The sequence below is a fragment of the Pinus tabuliformis genome, chromosome 1_2, assembly GCF_031772625.1.
Source record: "Pinus tabuliformis cultivar Carrire ecotype Pingquan chromosome 1_2, CPIR1, whole genome shotgun sequence".
Classification (NCBI taxonomy): domain Eukaryota; kingdom Viridiplantae; phylum Streptophyta; class Pinopsida; order Pinales; family Pinaceae; genus Pinus; species Pinus tabuliformis.
In genome coordinates this window covers 1,039,298,715-1,039,312,149 of record NC_142298.1, presented here as the reverse complement: position 1 = coordinate 1,039,312,149, position 13,435 = coordinate 1,039,298,715, and the positions used below count along the sequence as shown (strand labels likewise).

Sequence of the window (13,435 nt, the reverse complement as noted above, 5' to 3'; positions counted from 1 at the left end):
TTGCATAGCTCTTATGACTGAGCTTATAGAGATTGCGCCATCATATTTTGAGGAAGAAATAGAGCAACCTATATGGGTTGATGCAATGGTGGAGGAATATGAATCCATTGCAAAGAACAATGTTTGGGAAAACATCCCAAGACCAACATATAAATCAATAGTGGGTTTGAGATGGATCTTCAAGGTGAAGTAAGCAACAAATGATAGCATAGAGAAGTATAAGGCTAGATTTGTGGCCAAGTGGTACTCTCAAGTTGAGGGAATTGACTGTGAGGAGACCTTTTCTCTTGTAGCAAGGTACTCATCCATTCAATCAATTCTTGCTCTAGCTATGCAGATGGGGTATAATATCCACCATATGGGTGTAAAAACAACATTTCTCAATGGGGTTATTAAGGATGTGGTGTACATAGAGAAACACAAAGGTTTTGAGACATTTGATCAAGAGTCTCATGTGTGCAGACTCAAGTGAGTGTTGTATGATCTCAAACAATCACCTTGTGCTTGGTACACTAAGATCAATAGCTATCTCACTGGTTTGGGCTTCACCATAAGTGAAATGGATGCAAACCTCATCACATACGGATAGAAGGTAAATTGCTTATTATTATCTTATATTTTGATAATTTTATCTTAACTAGTGTTGAGAAGTTGATCACATCTTGCAAGGAGGGCCTTGCAAGGGAGTTTGAAATGATGGACATGGGTTGCATGCACTACTTTCTAAGGTTGGAAGTATGACAAGGTGATGGAGAATTGTTCGTCTCTCAAGGCAAGTATGAAAATGAGACACTGCATAGATTCTACATGGAGATTTGTAAACCCATGGAGACACATCTAGCGAACAACTAGAGGAAGGAAGATGCCACTTCAGGTGAAGAAGTGGATGCTACCATTTATCAGAAGTTAGTGGGTTCGCTCATGTATCTTGTGAACACATGACCCTATATGTGTTGTGCAATCAACCAGCTAAGCCAAGCTATGGTTAGGTCAACCAAATTATTTTTGAAGGCAACTAAGCATGTTTTACGGTACCTCAAAGGCACTATCCAGTTTGGAATATGGTATAGATGAGCAGAGGCAGTGAAGTTGTGTGGCTTCATGGATGCAGATTGGTCATGAAGTCCATCAGACCGAAAGAGTACGTCAAGTGGAATTTTTAGTGTTGGGTCCATAGTTGTTTCTTGGTACGACAAGAAGCAAAGATTTTTGGTGCTTAGCTCAACTGAAGCATAATACATGGCTGTAAGTCAAGCAACATGTGAGGTGATATGGATGAGAAAGATACTTGTTGGACTATTTTTTCAGATGATGGATCAAATTGTGATAATCATAGTTGCATCAATCACTCTGAGAATCATGTATTTCATGATCGATCCAAGAATATAGATATCTAGTATCACCATTTACGAGACTATGTGCAGAGGCGGATGCCATTGCTACACTCCATTCTGACAGAGGAGAAAGATGTTAACATTTTGAAAAAATATTTTTCAAGAGGGAAGTTTGAGTTCCATAGGTGCAAGATAGGGGTGGTTGATAATCCCTTTCTTGCAGTGAGCGAGTCTTGAAAAATGCAGCAAGAAATTCTCAATTTGATTTTTCCTTGATTAAATTGAGAACATTTGAATTTCCACATCAACAGACAGCTTGGATGTAGTTAACTTGTGTGACATGGATTTTGTCACCCGATTTACTCAATAAATTCAAGTTGGAGGAGTTAGAGTTCAGTTAAGCATGTATGATTACTGATTTGTAGCAATCAACGTCATTTATCTCAAGTTGTTTTCAGTTAAACTAGTTCCAATTGCTTGAGGAACTAGTGGAAGGCCAATTGTGTAGTGGGACTTCAGTCAAACTCAGTGATCATCCAGTTAACTGATCAATCAACCCAAAATAGCTAGTGCATGGAGAATTTGAGTTCCCCAGCTGTGGTGGAGATTCCAAGGCAGTGTAACATCAATTGTAGACTAGTCTTGAGTGTATAAGTGTTGCATGCAATCAGATGATCAACCTTGGGAATTGCGCAATTCATTTCGTAAAAATTCCTAAATAATAGGGGCCTAATTTCTCAAGCAATTGCACAAGTAAATATGGGCTCAAGCAAAGGTAGAAATTTACTAAGTCTGGGTTAGAGCTTCTCAGTGAGTAGAGAGACAGGTTATTCACTTGTAGGTTGTGCTTAGTTGAGCAAAGAAATTGTAATAAATTTCTATTCATCATATTAATGCAAGCAGACATTGGGGTTTTTAGCATATTTATTTCCCCAGTAAAATGTTTGTGTGCATGTGTGTTATTTCTTATTGCACGTATGAAATTTTTGTTCTAAATTGTGAATTAACTTCCGTAGAGTAGTAGAGTAGGTTTGTGTCTTGTCATTTTCATTAAAACTTCATGAGTCATTGCAAATCTACACCATAATTTCTACAAGGATGTTGGAGGAAAATTACAGAATATTTGCTAGTAGACAATATGCCTGCTTCAAAATACCTACGACAACTTTTGTGAGAAGCAGACATTGAGGATAAAAGATTGGATTGTGGAAGAATTAGTCATAAAATTTACAAGGGTGGTAATTTTGGTTGCAAGTGTGGAGGTAGATGGATTAAATGTAATTTTGGTTGCAGGTGTGTAGGTAGAAAAGTCACAGTACTCCTTTGATTTTTGTCGATGATGTTACTATTTGGTAGTTTGACCTCTTTTGATTGGTCTCTAGACTCCTTATGAATGATATTAAATCTCATATGATTTTTTCTTACCTAGATGATGCATTGGTACTAGAGATTTATCATATTTTTGGTGTTATCTGCACTACATTGGATGTGGATTTTAGATATCTTAGATTTATTCTCCAACCCAATTATTATGGAATTAAGGATTGGAGCCGACTTATAGAGAAAATCCACTATAAAATTTTATCATGGGCACATAGGTGGCTCTCCCTAAGGGGCAAGTTGACCCTAGTTCGATTAGTCCTTCAGAGCATCTTCATATATTGGCTTCCTATTTTCGCTCTACCCAAGAATATCATTAAATGTATCTTTTTAGCTTCATCTTGACATGGGATTTTTTGTGCCGTAAAGGATAGAGTGGGCTTGGTTGTTGTTTACTATATATGGGGGTGATGGATGACCTGACTCATCTATTTCTTTGATTCTCCTTAGAAAAATCAATTTGGAATGGTGTGTTTAATATGTTGCATTTACATGCAGATTAGAACTACCCTTTTATGGTTGATTGTATTCAGGACTGGATTATTGAATATAAAAAATTTGGACCACTTCCAATATACATTGGGGTTTCGACCGAAAGAATGCATTACTGTCCCAAGCTCCTTTATTGTGTTACATCCTCCAACATTATCAAACAAGCTAAAAACCTCCCTGAACTCTGACATAACCTCCACCCCATATTCCTTTAGTAGATAAAACCCTTCTCTCATTTTCTGACCATGCCAATCTACCCTCCATCCCATATTCTCTCATGAGCCCTGTGTAAAACACCATGTAATTCAAGGATGGGGATTTTGATGCGTACTCTAACCATATTTGTTAGATACTTTCCCCCTTTTCTTGCTTATAGTTTCTTGAGTTGGCCTCCTCTAAATATTCCCTACTCTCCTTAAATTATTTGAAAGGTAGCCTTTAGATGCTAACCCCATTTTACTGAAGATCCTTGACATGTCCCTTGAAATTTTGATCAGCCCCATGATATATTTTATCCCAGTGAGTCGAAAGCTTTAGATTGCTTTTGCCACATCTTCCTTCATGACCAAGCACTATACCACCAGTTCTAAAAATCTTGTGGTTACTATCACCACAATAAATGTATATTTTATTTTAGAGGAGACAATAATTGTATATTTCCCTTTGGGACACTCCAAAAATATTTTGATGCACCCTATTTCTCTAACACTCTAGTCTACTTTATGACTTTAATTCCCATTCCATGTTCATCCATGTGGATGCACTTTATGATGTTCTAGGACAACCTAATGTACTTGTCAACTCCCACTCGTCTTCCTTGTCATGTTTTCTAGGACTTGTTTATCCAACAATAAATTTTGGAGATGAATGCCAGCAAGGTAAAAAATCAAAGGGTTTTCAAGTCATTTATTTAGGATTCCCACTAGCATATTCCCACCATATGATCCACCCAGTCCCTAATTTGGGGTCTAGTGCTATTTCAATTAATTATTAGATGATTATGGTGGGCCATAATTCTAAATTAAATGTTATGACTCTTCATAGGATATTATTGGAGATACTTGATGAGACACATCTTTGGCTAAATGGTTAAGGAGGGATTTTGACTTCAATATCGAACCATCAAACATATCCTCAACATTTGTCTCATCAACCATATCCTCAACATATTGAACCATCAATAAAGAAGACAATTGGGGTGAAGCATGGGCATCCTTGCTCGCCCATGTTGTTTAGGATATATATCAATCTCTGAATGCATCTACACTCCACTAATATTTGAATGGATCTACACTCCACCAAATGTGCATTCATAAAATTTTGGGTTTCCCCACTGTCCACCAAGACAGATACACGTTGTCCCTACACTATGCCTCTGGTTGCCAAAATTGCAAAATTGGGATTTTCCATGTCAAACTTTTAATTGGTGATATGACACTGTAGTTATGAGCCTCCATAAGAACCTGTGTAGAAGAGCTTAGAAAAGTTTCTAGTAGTTGTTGGGAGCCACCATTAAAGTGAACGTTAGCATGTTTAGTTTTAAAGATAATCAAATGTACGCGATGCTCATTTTTAGAAGATTGACACAATAAGGAAACAAGACAAAAGACAAAAGAAAGATGACAATCATGGGTCATAAATCAAGACTACAACAAATTGATAAAATAAATCGAAAGGAAGAGCCAAATTATTTCTAAGAGCTCTTATATGTTCTCTCCACAGTCAGGGCATCTAAAAGACAAGTAGAAGAAATATAAAAATTCAAGGATGAATGGATCAAGATAGAGCTGGTCATACTTCCAAAATTTACTGGTAAAAAATTTAATTTTTGGGATCTATCAAAATGAAACCTTTTCTTTGATGTAAAGAATTGATTGAGCATTGGTCTAATAACCCATATGAGGAAGTATGTGATGCCTTAGTATTGGATCTTATAAAACATGCATTGGATGATAAGTCCTTGTGCAAGGTAGCAACAACTACATCTTCCTAGGAAGCATGGAAGACCTTAGAAGTAGAATTTGGTATAAAGGAAAGTGACATAAAGCAACAAATTCTGTTACAATTCCCTTAACTAGAATGGGCCTTTTCCATCAGTTGGGTTGTCATATGAACCCATGTGAAGCAAGATGGAATCAAAGTTCATTGAAAAACTAATGTTATGAACATAATTGGGTGTTTTGAACATGAAGAAATATTTTTTTGGTCCTTGTCATCCTTTTAGAGACACCTCTCTTGGAATCTACTGAAATATGCATGAAAAATATGAAAATGAGTGATGTTAAATTTCACTTTCAATAATGGTGAGGTCGATAAATGAGTACATTTCTAGAATACTAGATGAAGAGGTCCAAGGATCAATAAGTGATCATGTTGGCATCAATAATTTGTAGAGAATACTAGTCAAATATTGTATCACTAAAGTTTAGAACTTCTACAATGCTAATGAGTCCAAATAGCTTGGGAAAGAGGACTTCTACAAAGTAGAAGATGGAACAAAAGAAATTATACAAAGTAGAAGGTTGTTCCATTTCCCTGGCCACATTTCAATGAAAAGCTCTATACTTATAAGGATGTAAGACATCATATCCTTCCTAAGAGAATGATAAGAAATCTACATTTTATGGGTGTCAAAACATGTTGAAACATTTAATAGGATGTTGCATGCAAATCTATAACATGCAAGACACACATAACTTTCTTCTCTCTCCTAATGTGAGATAGACAAGTGTCCAACAAGTACCAAGTCAACCCTCTAAAAGCTGTCCACAAATTGTCTTTCAACTATCCACAATGAACTCGATCAAATTCTTGACTTAGATTTGTACTAGGGCCAAATTAGGCATTCTTTACTGTCCCAAAAAGCTCAATCTTCACCACATAATAAACTCTGATTTCAACTCTGAATGGGTTCAGATATTATCATAGACAAGGCTTGAACTTCACCCTCAGAATGGGCTCAAAATTCATCACAAAACATGCTTGGACTTTATCTTAGATAAGCTCATATTTCACAAATTCCATAGAGATGGTGTTCCACTAAGAGCTTGTTCAAGTCTTTACCTAGTCACCATAAGATTTCATAGGGTCTTAGAAACATGATTGAGCTTGGTTTGGTGTAAGTCGTCAAGTGTGAGACTAAATAAAATGTAATAAATTCAATAATAAAAATTGTTGAAACTATGAAATTCTATTTTTGTAGCTAGACCATCCATTAGAATATGAAAAAATATAATATCAATAGGTTGGAATAATTTTGTTTCTACATAATTATCTAACTTATTAGTTTGGTTCATATTCATAGTTTCTTAGTAGAGTGCACTACTACACTAAAACATTATTTTAAAACAAAATTGTCGTACTAAAATTATAGCGACTATTTGAATAGTCTTAATTAAAACAAAAGAACATTGACTATTTTAATTGTTTTTTGTCTTAATTAACACAAAATAAAAAATATTTATGGTGGGAATATATAGCATGTTGAAAATCCTAGGTCAAAAAGAGAATGTGCGGGCATGTTCGATTTCCTTCACTTGGGGAAGCCCTTAGCGATGGAGAGTTCCACATCGTGAGTGATACCAACAATATAACATCCTTCCTTCCATCTGGAGATGCCCATATTGATAGCCAGCATTAGAGTAGCATTGGAACATCCCCTCCATGTTGAGATCGATTCCAAGATAGATAATCATAGTCTACAACTAAACAGGTAATAGTAAAGGTAGCCACTAACTTCTTACTAGCAGAGGCATGGGCAAAGGTGGCAAGCATACCCAGCAGAGACATGGGAAGATGCGGCAGAATATCGAGATAAAGATGTGACAAGAATACCTAGATAGAGAATACACACAAGAAAAGGCAATGGAAAACATGCCAAGTAGATACAGGGGCAGACGTGCGTAGCCTACCCATATAGGGAATACACATCGGAAAGACAATGGCTAGGGCATGTAGAATTCCTCGAGCCTGCGCATCCTTTTCACTTTTGAAATTAATAATTAAGGGCTTCTGTTGTCATGGGAAATGAAGGGCTATTTTTAGTTGTTTGGAAGTTTGAACCTGATTGAAAAAACCCAATTTAAGAATTTTCCAGATTTGGAACTAAGTTGAAGTGTTGTGTAGAGTGGCTAGGAAATCATGGGAACACCCATTGCGGCGTTCCATCGACAGTGGGAGAGAAATCCAGGAGTGAAACCGAGTTGTGGAGAGATGTTCTAGAATGCTCAATTGTATCACTTCCACACCTCTTCTCTTCTTTGGAATTTCATTTGTATTGTGTATGTTCCATCTTTCTGCCCACCTTCATATAAAACTCTAATTATTTGACCTATATTGTAGTTACTAGGTTATTTTTTTTTCCTGAATACGTCTAATTCTATTATCATACAAAACATAGATACATATGGAATACAGTGGGCAAGGCTATGGAGATTTGCCTATCAGCCTTCTTCTTGCCCTGATTACAGTTCCAAAATTGAGCAAAATCCAAAATTGGAATTTGATACATGGACACTGAAGACACATAAACTCTGAACAGGACACCAGGGCCATGGACTGACCCAGACAAAGACAGACATGAACATTTATAGCCGACATACAGACAAAGAAGCTGATACCAGATGGCGGAAACATAAACAGAAGACCCAAAAAATCAGCTGAGGTTACCGGGAGCGAGATCATTCTTCATCGGTGGTGTAAGGCACCTCTTCGATGCGGCATCCGAAACGGAGAGAATCCTCGGAGTCGGAGAGAGGGATGACCGCTCCAGAGGTCCTTCCCTGAGCTGGCTTGCTTGGACCAGCAAGCGCCGAAGGACCGGCGGCAGGGACGCAATCCATGACTGGGCGCTCAAGGTCAATCTCCAACTCGCGTCTAGGGGCCAGACGACTGGGAACCGCATCGACCGGAAGGCACGCAATTGGGGAATCCTCTCTGCTGAAGCGCTGCCAGTCCGGAGCTGGCTCTGCCTCACACACAGGTTGGCTTGCAGCAATGTGAGTTTCCTCCTCCTCGCTTTGTGAGACTCCCGGCTCAATCTGAATGGAAATTACCAGAGTAGAATTGGCTTGAGGGCATGGGAGCCTGTATCTGAGCGTTGGAAGCTCTGACTGACCCTCCTCTGAACGAATGCTTCTACCAGCACGCTCGCCTCCTTCCTCATTGCTTCCGTGGAACCTCTGAGGCACAGACGTGACTTCAATGGAGGAGGAGGGCGAATTGTGGCCTTGCCGCTGCGTGAAGGCTCTGCCTCTGGTTCCCCCTCTTCTGCTACACATACGCGGCCTCTCCCTCTGCATATCTAGCTTTTCCAAATGAACCCTTACGCTAACACCCGGAGCTTCTTTAGCACTCAGGACAAACCCAATCTCTGCGAAATTACAGGGCGTGCTCGTCCCTTGCCCTGCAACCGTCGTAATGCTCGTCTCCTCCGGCTTCTCTGAATTCAACAGGGCATAACCACCATTCCTCTGCATAACCAACCTCTCCCCCTTAAAATGCTCCATGGCACCAATTGCCAAGCCACTCACGCGAGCGGAGAAGACTTGCATTAAAGCCCTCTGCCATCGATTTGCATGCGGGTTGATAACCCGCCTCGCCTGGTACCTCCCTTCTTCATGGGCCTGCCACCTGCCCACGTGACGCCGCATACCATCAACACGTATAATCTGCACCCGCATCCGGGAGGGTGAGATCCTTCTGCGCCAGGGAAGTGTAGTCATTTTTAAGCTTGTCATCATCTGATGTTTCCAGAGATCCTGCGAAATGTAGAAAGCCCTGAGATGCTCCTTGATTGGCAAGTCTATCTGCCACTTTGTTCGTTGTTCTTCTTACGTGCTTGAAGGCTATGCTCTGGGGATTTTGAAGTTTTTCCTCCAATGATTCCAGTCTGCTTAGTAGCCTCCAGCTTGTGGCTACCTTGACGGCTGGCGAGCCTGCTTGAATTCTTTGAGCGGCATTGATGAGAATTAAGGAGTCTCCCTCCACTTCCAGTGGGAAGTAGTTATTTTGTTCTGCAAGGCATAAGCCCCTCCATAATCCTTCTAATTCAGCTACATTATTGGTGTCTTTTCCTAGTGAGCCATAGAAGATCTGCATTATTGCCCCTATTTGATTTCTGAAAAGTCCTCCATATCCCGCATGTCCTGGATTGCCTTTGGCCGCTCCATCAAAGCTTAACTTGTAGGTGGCGTTTGCTGGGGGGGTCCAGCTGGTAGGAGAGGCATGGCTATTGGAGGTTCGGGTACTTTCCTACGTTATTGCTGTGAGGTTCAAATTCCATGCCGTCAGAATCCTGCGTTCCATTGGAGTGTCTGGCATATCTGCATCTGACCAGGTTTTGATGGCAAGAGTTTCTTGCAGGTGTTTGTTTAGGATCAGCCATAAGGCGTCTATGGATCTGGAAGAATTGTTAAAGATTCTATGATTTCTTTCCTTCCATAGAGTCCAATATATAAATCTTGGTAAGAGGCTCCATAGAGAGTTAAGAAGTTGACTCTTGAAGGGGTTTTTGGGCCAATTTATAATATTCTCGGTTATATCTTCTGTCCTGGCTGATGATCTCATATTGCAAGTATCAACTCTCGTCCATATTTGCGCTGCTAGCTGACAAGTTTCCATGAGGTGACCGATAGTCTCCGAATGAAGGTTGCAATTTGGGCACCTTGATGGCCCTATGAATCCGCGTTTTACCAGGTTGTCCCAAGTGAGTATTCTTCTTTTGCTGAGTAGCCATAGGAAGGTAGAGATTTTGGGCCATAGTCCTAGCTGCCAGACCTTTTCCCAGATGTGGTCCTTAACAGTTTGGTTGCCGGTGTATCTGAGCTGGTGTGCCTCTTTGGTGGTGAATGTTCCTTTAGGTTGGTGGCCCCATCTAAGTCGATCCTGTTGAGTGGAGTATCGGATTCTTCTGTATGATAATTCTTGATCTATGTCCATATATGTTTCTCCTAGCCAATCTCTCTGCCAGAGACTGGCCTGCTTCCAGATTCTGAAATCATGACTTGCAAATTGTTGCCAGAATTGATGGACATGTGTGAGGTGTGCTTGCTGCATCTGCGCTTGCCAAAGAGGCTTTTGAAATACTGTAGCCAGCCTGGGGAGCTGCTGCCAAGAGTCCTCCCAAAATCTTGCCGTGTTGCCGGAGTGTATTTCCCAGAAACTATGCTCTTGAATGAACTTACTGTGGGGCTTGGCTGCGTTCCATATAGGTGATCCTTGAGTAGTAGAGTTGATTCTGATTAAATCGCTCCATTGACTGCCTGGCGCATATTTGGCCTGCCATAATTTGGCCCATGGTGAGTTAGGCTTGGTGATCCAGTTCCACCACATGCGGGCTCCCATAGTATTGTTGCTTTGCATAGGATCTCGCAGACCTAGGCCACCTTCCGACTTGGGTTTACAGACGTCCTGCCAATTTACAAGCGCCCATTTCCTATTCGAGCCGGATGTCCCCCAAAGGAAGTTACGTTGAAGATTGCGAATGGTTTTTAGAACCCATTTTGGAGTAGCCAAGAGAGAAAATAGGTATAAAGGCATGGCCTGAAGGACTGATTTGATCAGAACAAGCCTACTGGCAATATTGAGAGCTCGGAAAGTCCAAAGAGAGAGTTTGGAATCAAGCTTATCTAGAAGAATCTTCCAGGAGGAATGCTTGATAGCTGCAGCTGCCAGGGGAGCCCCTAAGTATGTCGACGGAAGCTTGGAGATAGTGAATCCCATTATTCGGGCTATGTTCCTTTGAGTGGAGGGGGGAGTGTTAAAAAAATAGAGCTGGGATTTCGAGGCATTGATGGAGGTGCCCGAAGCTTTGGAGAAGATGGAAAGCAGGGATTTAAAGACAGAGGCTTCTTGCGAGGAAGGGTGTCCAAAGAGCATGGTGTCATCAACAAACTGCTGGTGGGATTGAGGGGGAAGGCCATGAACAGAGATGCCTTTGAGCATTTGGGAGGAGAGGGCTGCCTTTAACAATCTACCCAGTCCCTCAGCCATAAGGACAAAGAGGAAAGGAGACAGAGGGTCCCCTTTTCTTATGCCCCTAGATGGCCTAAAGGGAGAGGAAGGGGAACCATTTAACAGAACTGAAAAGCTCGGAGAGGAGATCAAATTGATAATCCATCTTGTCCAAGTGTGATTGAAGCCAAAAGCTAAAAGCATTTTTTGTATATAATTCCAGCTGAGCTTGTCAAATGCTTTAGATAAATCTAGTTTTAGAAGCATACCTGGCTTTTTTAGAATCTTGAGAGAGTGAATCACCTCATTTGATAAGATGATGCCATCCATGATCTGCCGCCCTTCAACATAACCTGTTTGTTCTGGCGAAATGGGTAAGGGCAATAGTGGTTTGAGCCGATTTGCGATGACCTTGGTAATGAGCTTGTAAACTACATTGCAAAGTGCAATGGGTCTGTAGTTTTCAGGTTTACTGGGTTCAGCACACTTGGGGACCAAAGCTATAAAGGTGGTATTGAGGGCCGGGAGAATCCAATGCATGCTTCTTGATTCTTCCACCAATTCCCAGACCTCTTCCTTGATAAGCTCCCAAAATTCATGGTAGAAATTGGCTGTAAAGCCGTCTGGCCCAGGGGCTTTACCGTCCTTAAGCTGGTGCATGGCCTCTTCAATTTCTGACAGAGATGTAGGCTGTAGCAATTTGTTGTTGTGCTCTTCTATTATTATTTGAGGAATGTGCTGAGTGATGGCCCTGATTTCCGCTTCCCTGTTACCCGCCGGCTCTTTAAGGATGTCTTGAAAGTAGTTTGTAAATTCCTTTTCCATATATTCGTGGGCTTCGACTCTCTCTCCTTGTTGGTTGTTGATGGAGGTGATGTTATTGTGCATACGCCTTTGGATAGCTGTCCTGTGGAAAAATTTAGTGTTCTCTTCGCCTTCTTTTAGCCAGCTGAATCGCGATTTTTGGCGCCAGAGTATTTCTTCTTGTTTCCTCCGTTCTTCTATTTGATGCCAGAGGATTTGCTCTTGTTGGGACTGTTCCTCTGTTCAGCCTTCTTTAATGATATCTTGCTGTAATGCTTCCATTTGCTTTTCCAATTTTTGACGATTTTCCTGTATGTTGCCAAATTGTGTTCTATTCCAATTTTTGAGGACTTGTTTTAAATTTTTTAGTTTTTGTTGGAATTGATACATTTTGGCTCCTTCTGGAGGCCTGTAGGACTTCCATGCTTCTTATACGATTTGCTTGAATTTAGGGTTTGAAAACCAGAAGGCTTCGAAACAGAAAGGCCTATTGCATTGTGTACCAGGCCGAGACCATTGAAGCATTATGGGCCAGTGATCCGACCCTCCGTGGGGCAAGATGGATGCATTGAAGTCTCCGCCAAGATGGATTGCATTATCTGAGAGGAGGAACCTGTCTAATCTGGAGGCAATATGATTGGTGCCACTGCGCTTGTTAGTCCAAGTGAAGATCCCATTAGTGGTTGGAATGTCCATTAGGTGGTTGTCCTGAATAAAATCTCTGAATCCTTTGCTATCATTTTCTAACCTTGTTCTACCACCTGTCTTCTCCTCTAGCGATTGTATAATGTTGTAGTCTCCTCCACTAATCCAGAGCGGGAACTGTCTGTGCTCATTGAGTATGGAGATAGTTTCCAACAGATCCAATTTCTGCTGTATGTTTTGCGGAAAATATACATTAGAAAGGTGCCCATGGATATTTGTACCTACAAGATGAAAGGATGCTTGAATGAGGAAATGGGTGGCATGGAAGTCATAAAGAGTAAGGATCTGTGGATTCCATAGAATGGCTAATCCACCCGAAGCCCCTGAGGCATCTACTGACATTGAGCTGCTGCCGGCCCAGATCTTATTGCGAGCCTTCTCCATAGCAGTTGTGCTGCTTTTAGTTTCTTGAAGAAAAACCAAGGAAGGTTTTTCTTGTTGTATCAAGTGCTTGATCATCCTGAGTTTTGAGGGGCTGTTGAGTCCTCTCACATTCCAGGAGATGAGCTTCATGGTAACTGGGATGTGGGTTTGTAGTACTTGGTCAACTTAGGGAATCTCCCTGATTCCATAAGTAATTCTCCCACTGCGATGGTTCGCTGTAGATCCGTTTTGCGTCCCCTCTTCTTGGTTTCTTTGAGATTCTTTTTTCCATCCCACGGACTTCCTCCCTGTATGCCTAGATTTTTGTTGTACTGAACCTTGGCTAGGACTCCTTCGAGCCGATCTATTTGCCATGGAGGAATGGTATTGTATTCTTTTTGTTT

General features: G+C 40.9%; 1 protein-coding gene across 1 annotated transcript; it reads right to left on the bottom strand.

Moving 5' to 3' along the window:
- Window positions 1-12,392: 12,392 nt before the first annotated feature.
- LOC149209686 (uncharacterized) lies at window positions 12,393-13,181 on the bottom strand. Its single transcript, XM_089398705.1, has one exon. The coding sequence runs from the start codon at window positions 13,179-13,181 to the stop codon at window positions 12,393-12,395; it is 789 nt and encodes a 262-aa protein (XP_089254831.1).
- Between the last annotated feature and the right edge of the window lie 254 nt (window positions 13,182-13,435).

Bases quoted from the DNA above. Each gene is read 5' to 3' on its own strand.
- LOC149209686 (XM_089398705.1), bottom strand. From the start codon at position 13,181: ATGAAGCTCATCTCCTGGAATGTGAGAGGACTCAACAGCCCCTCAAAA.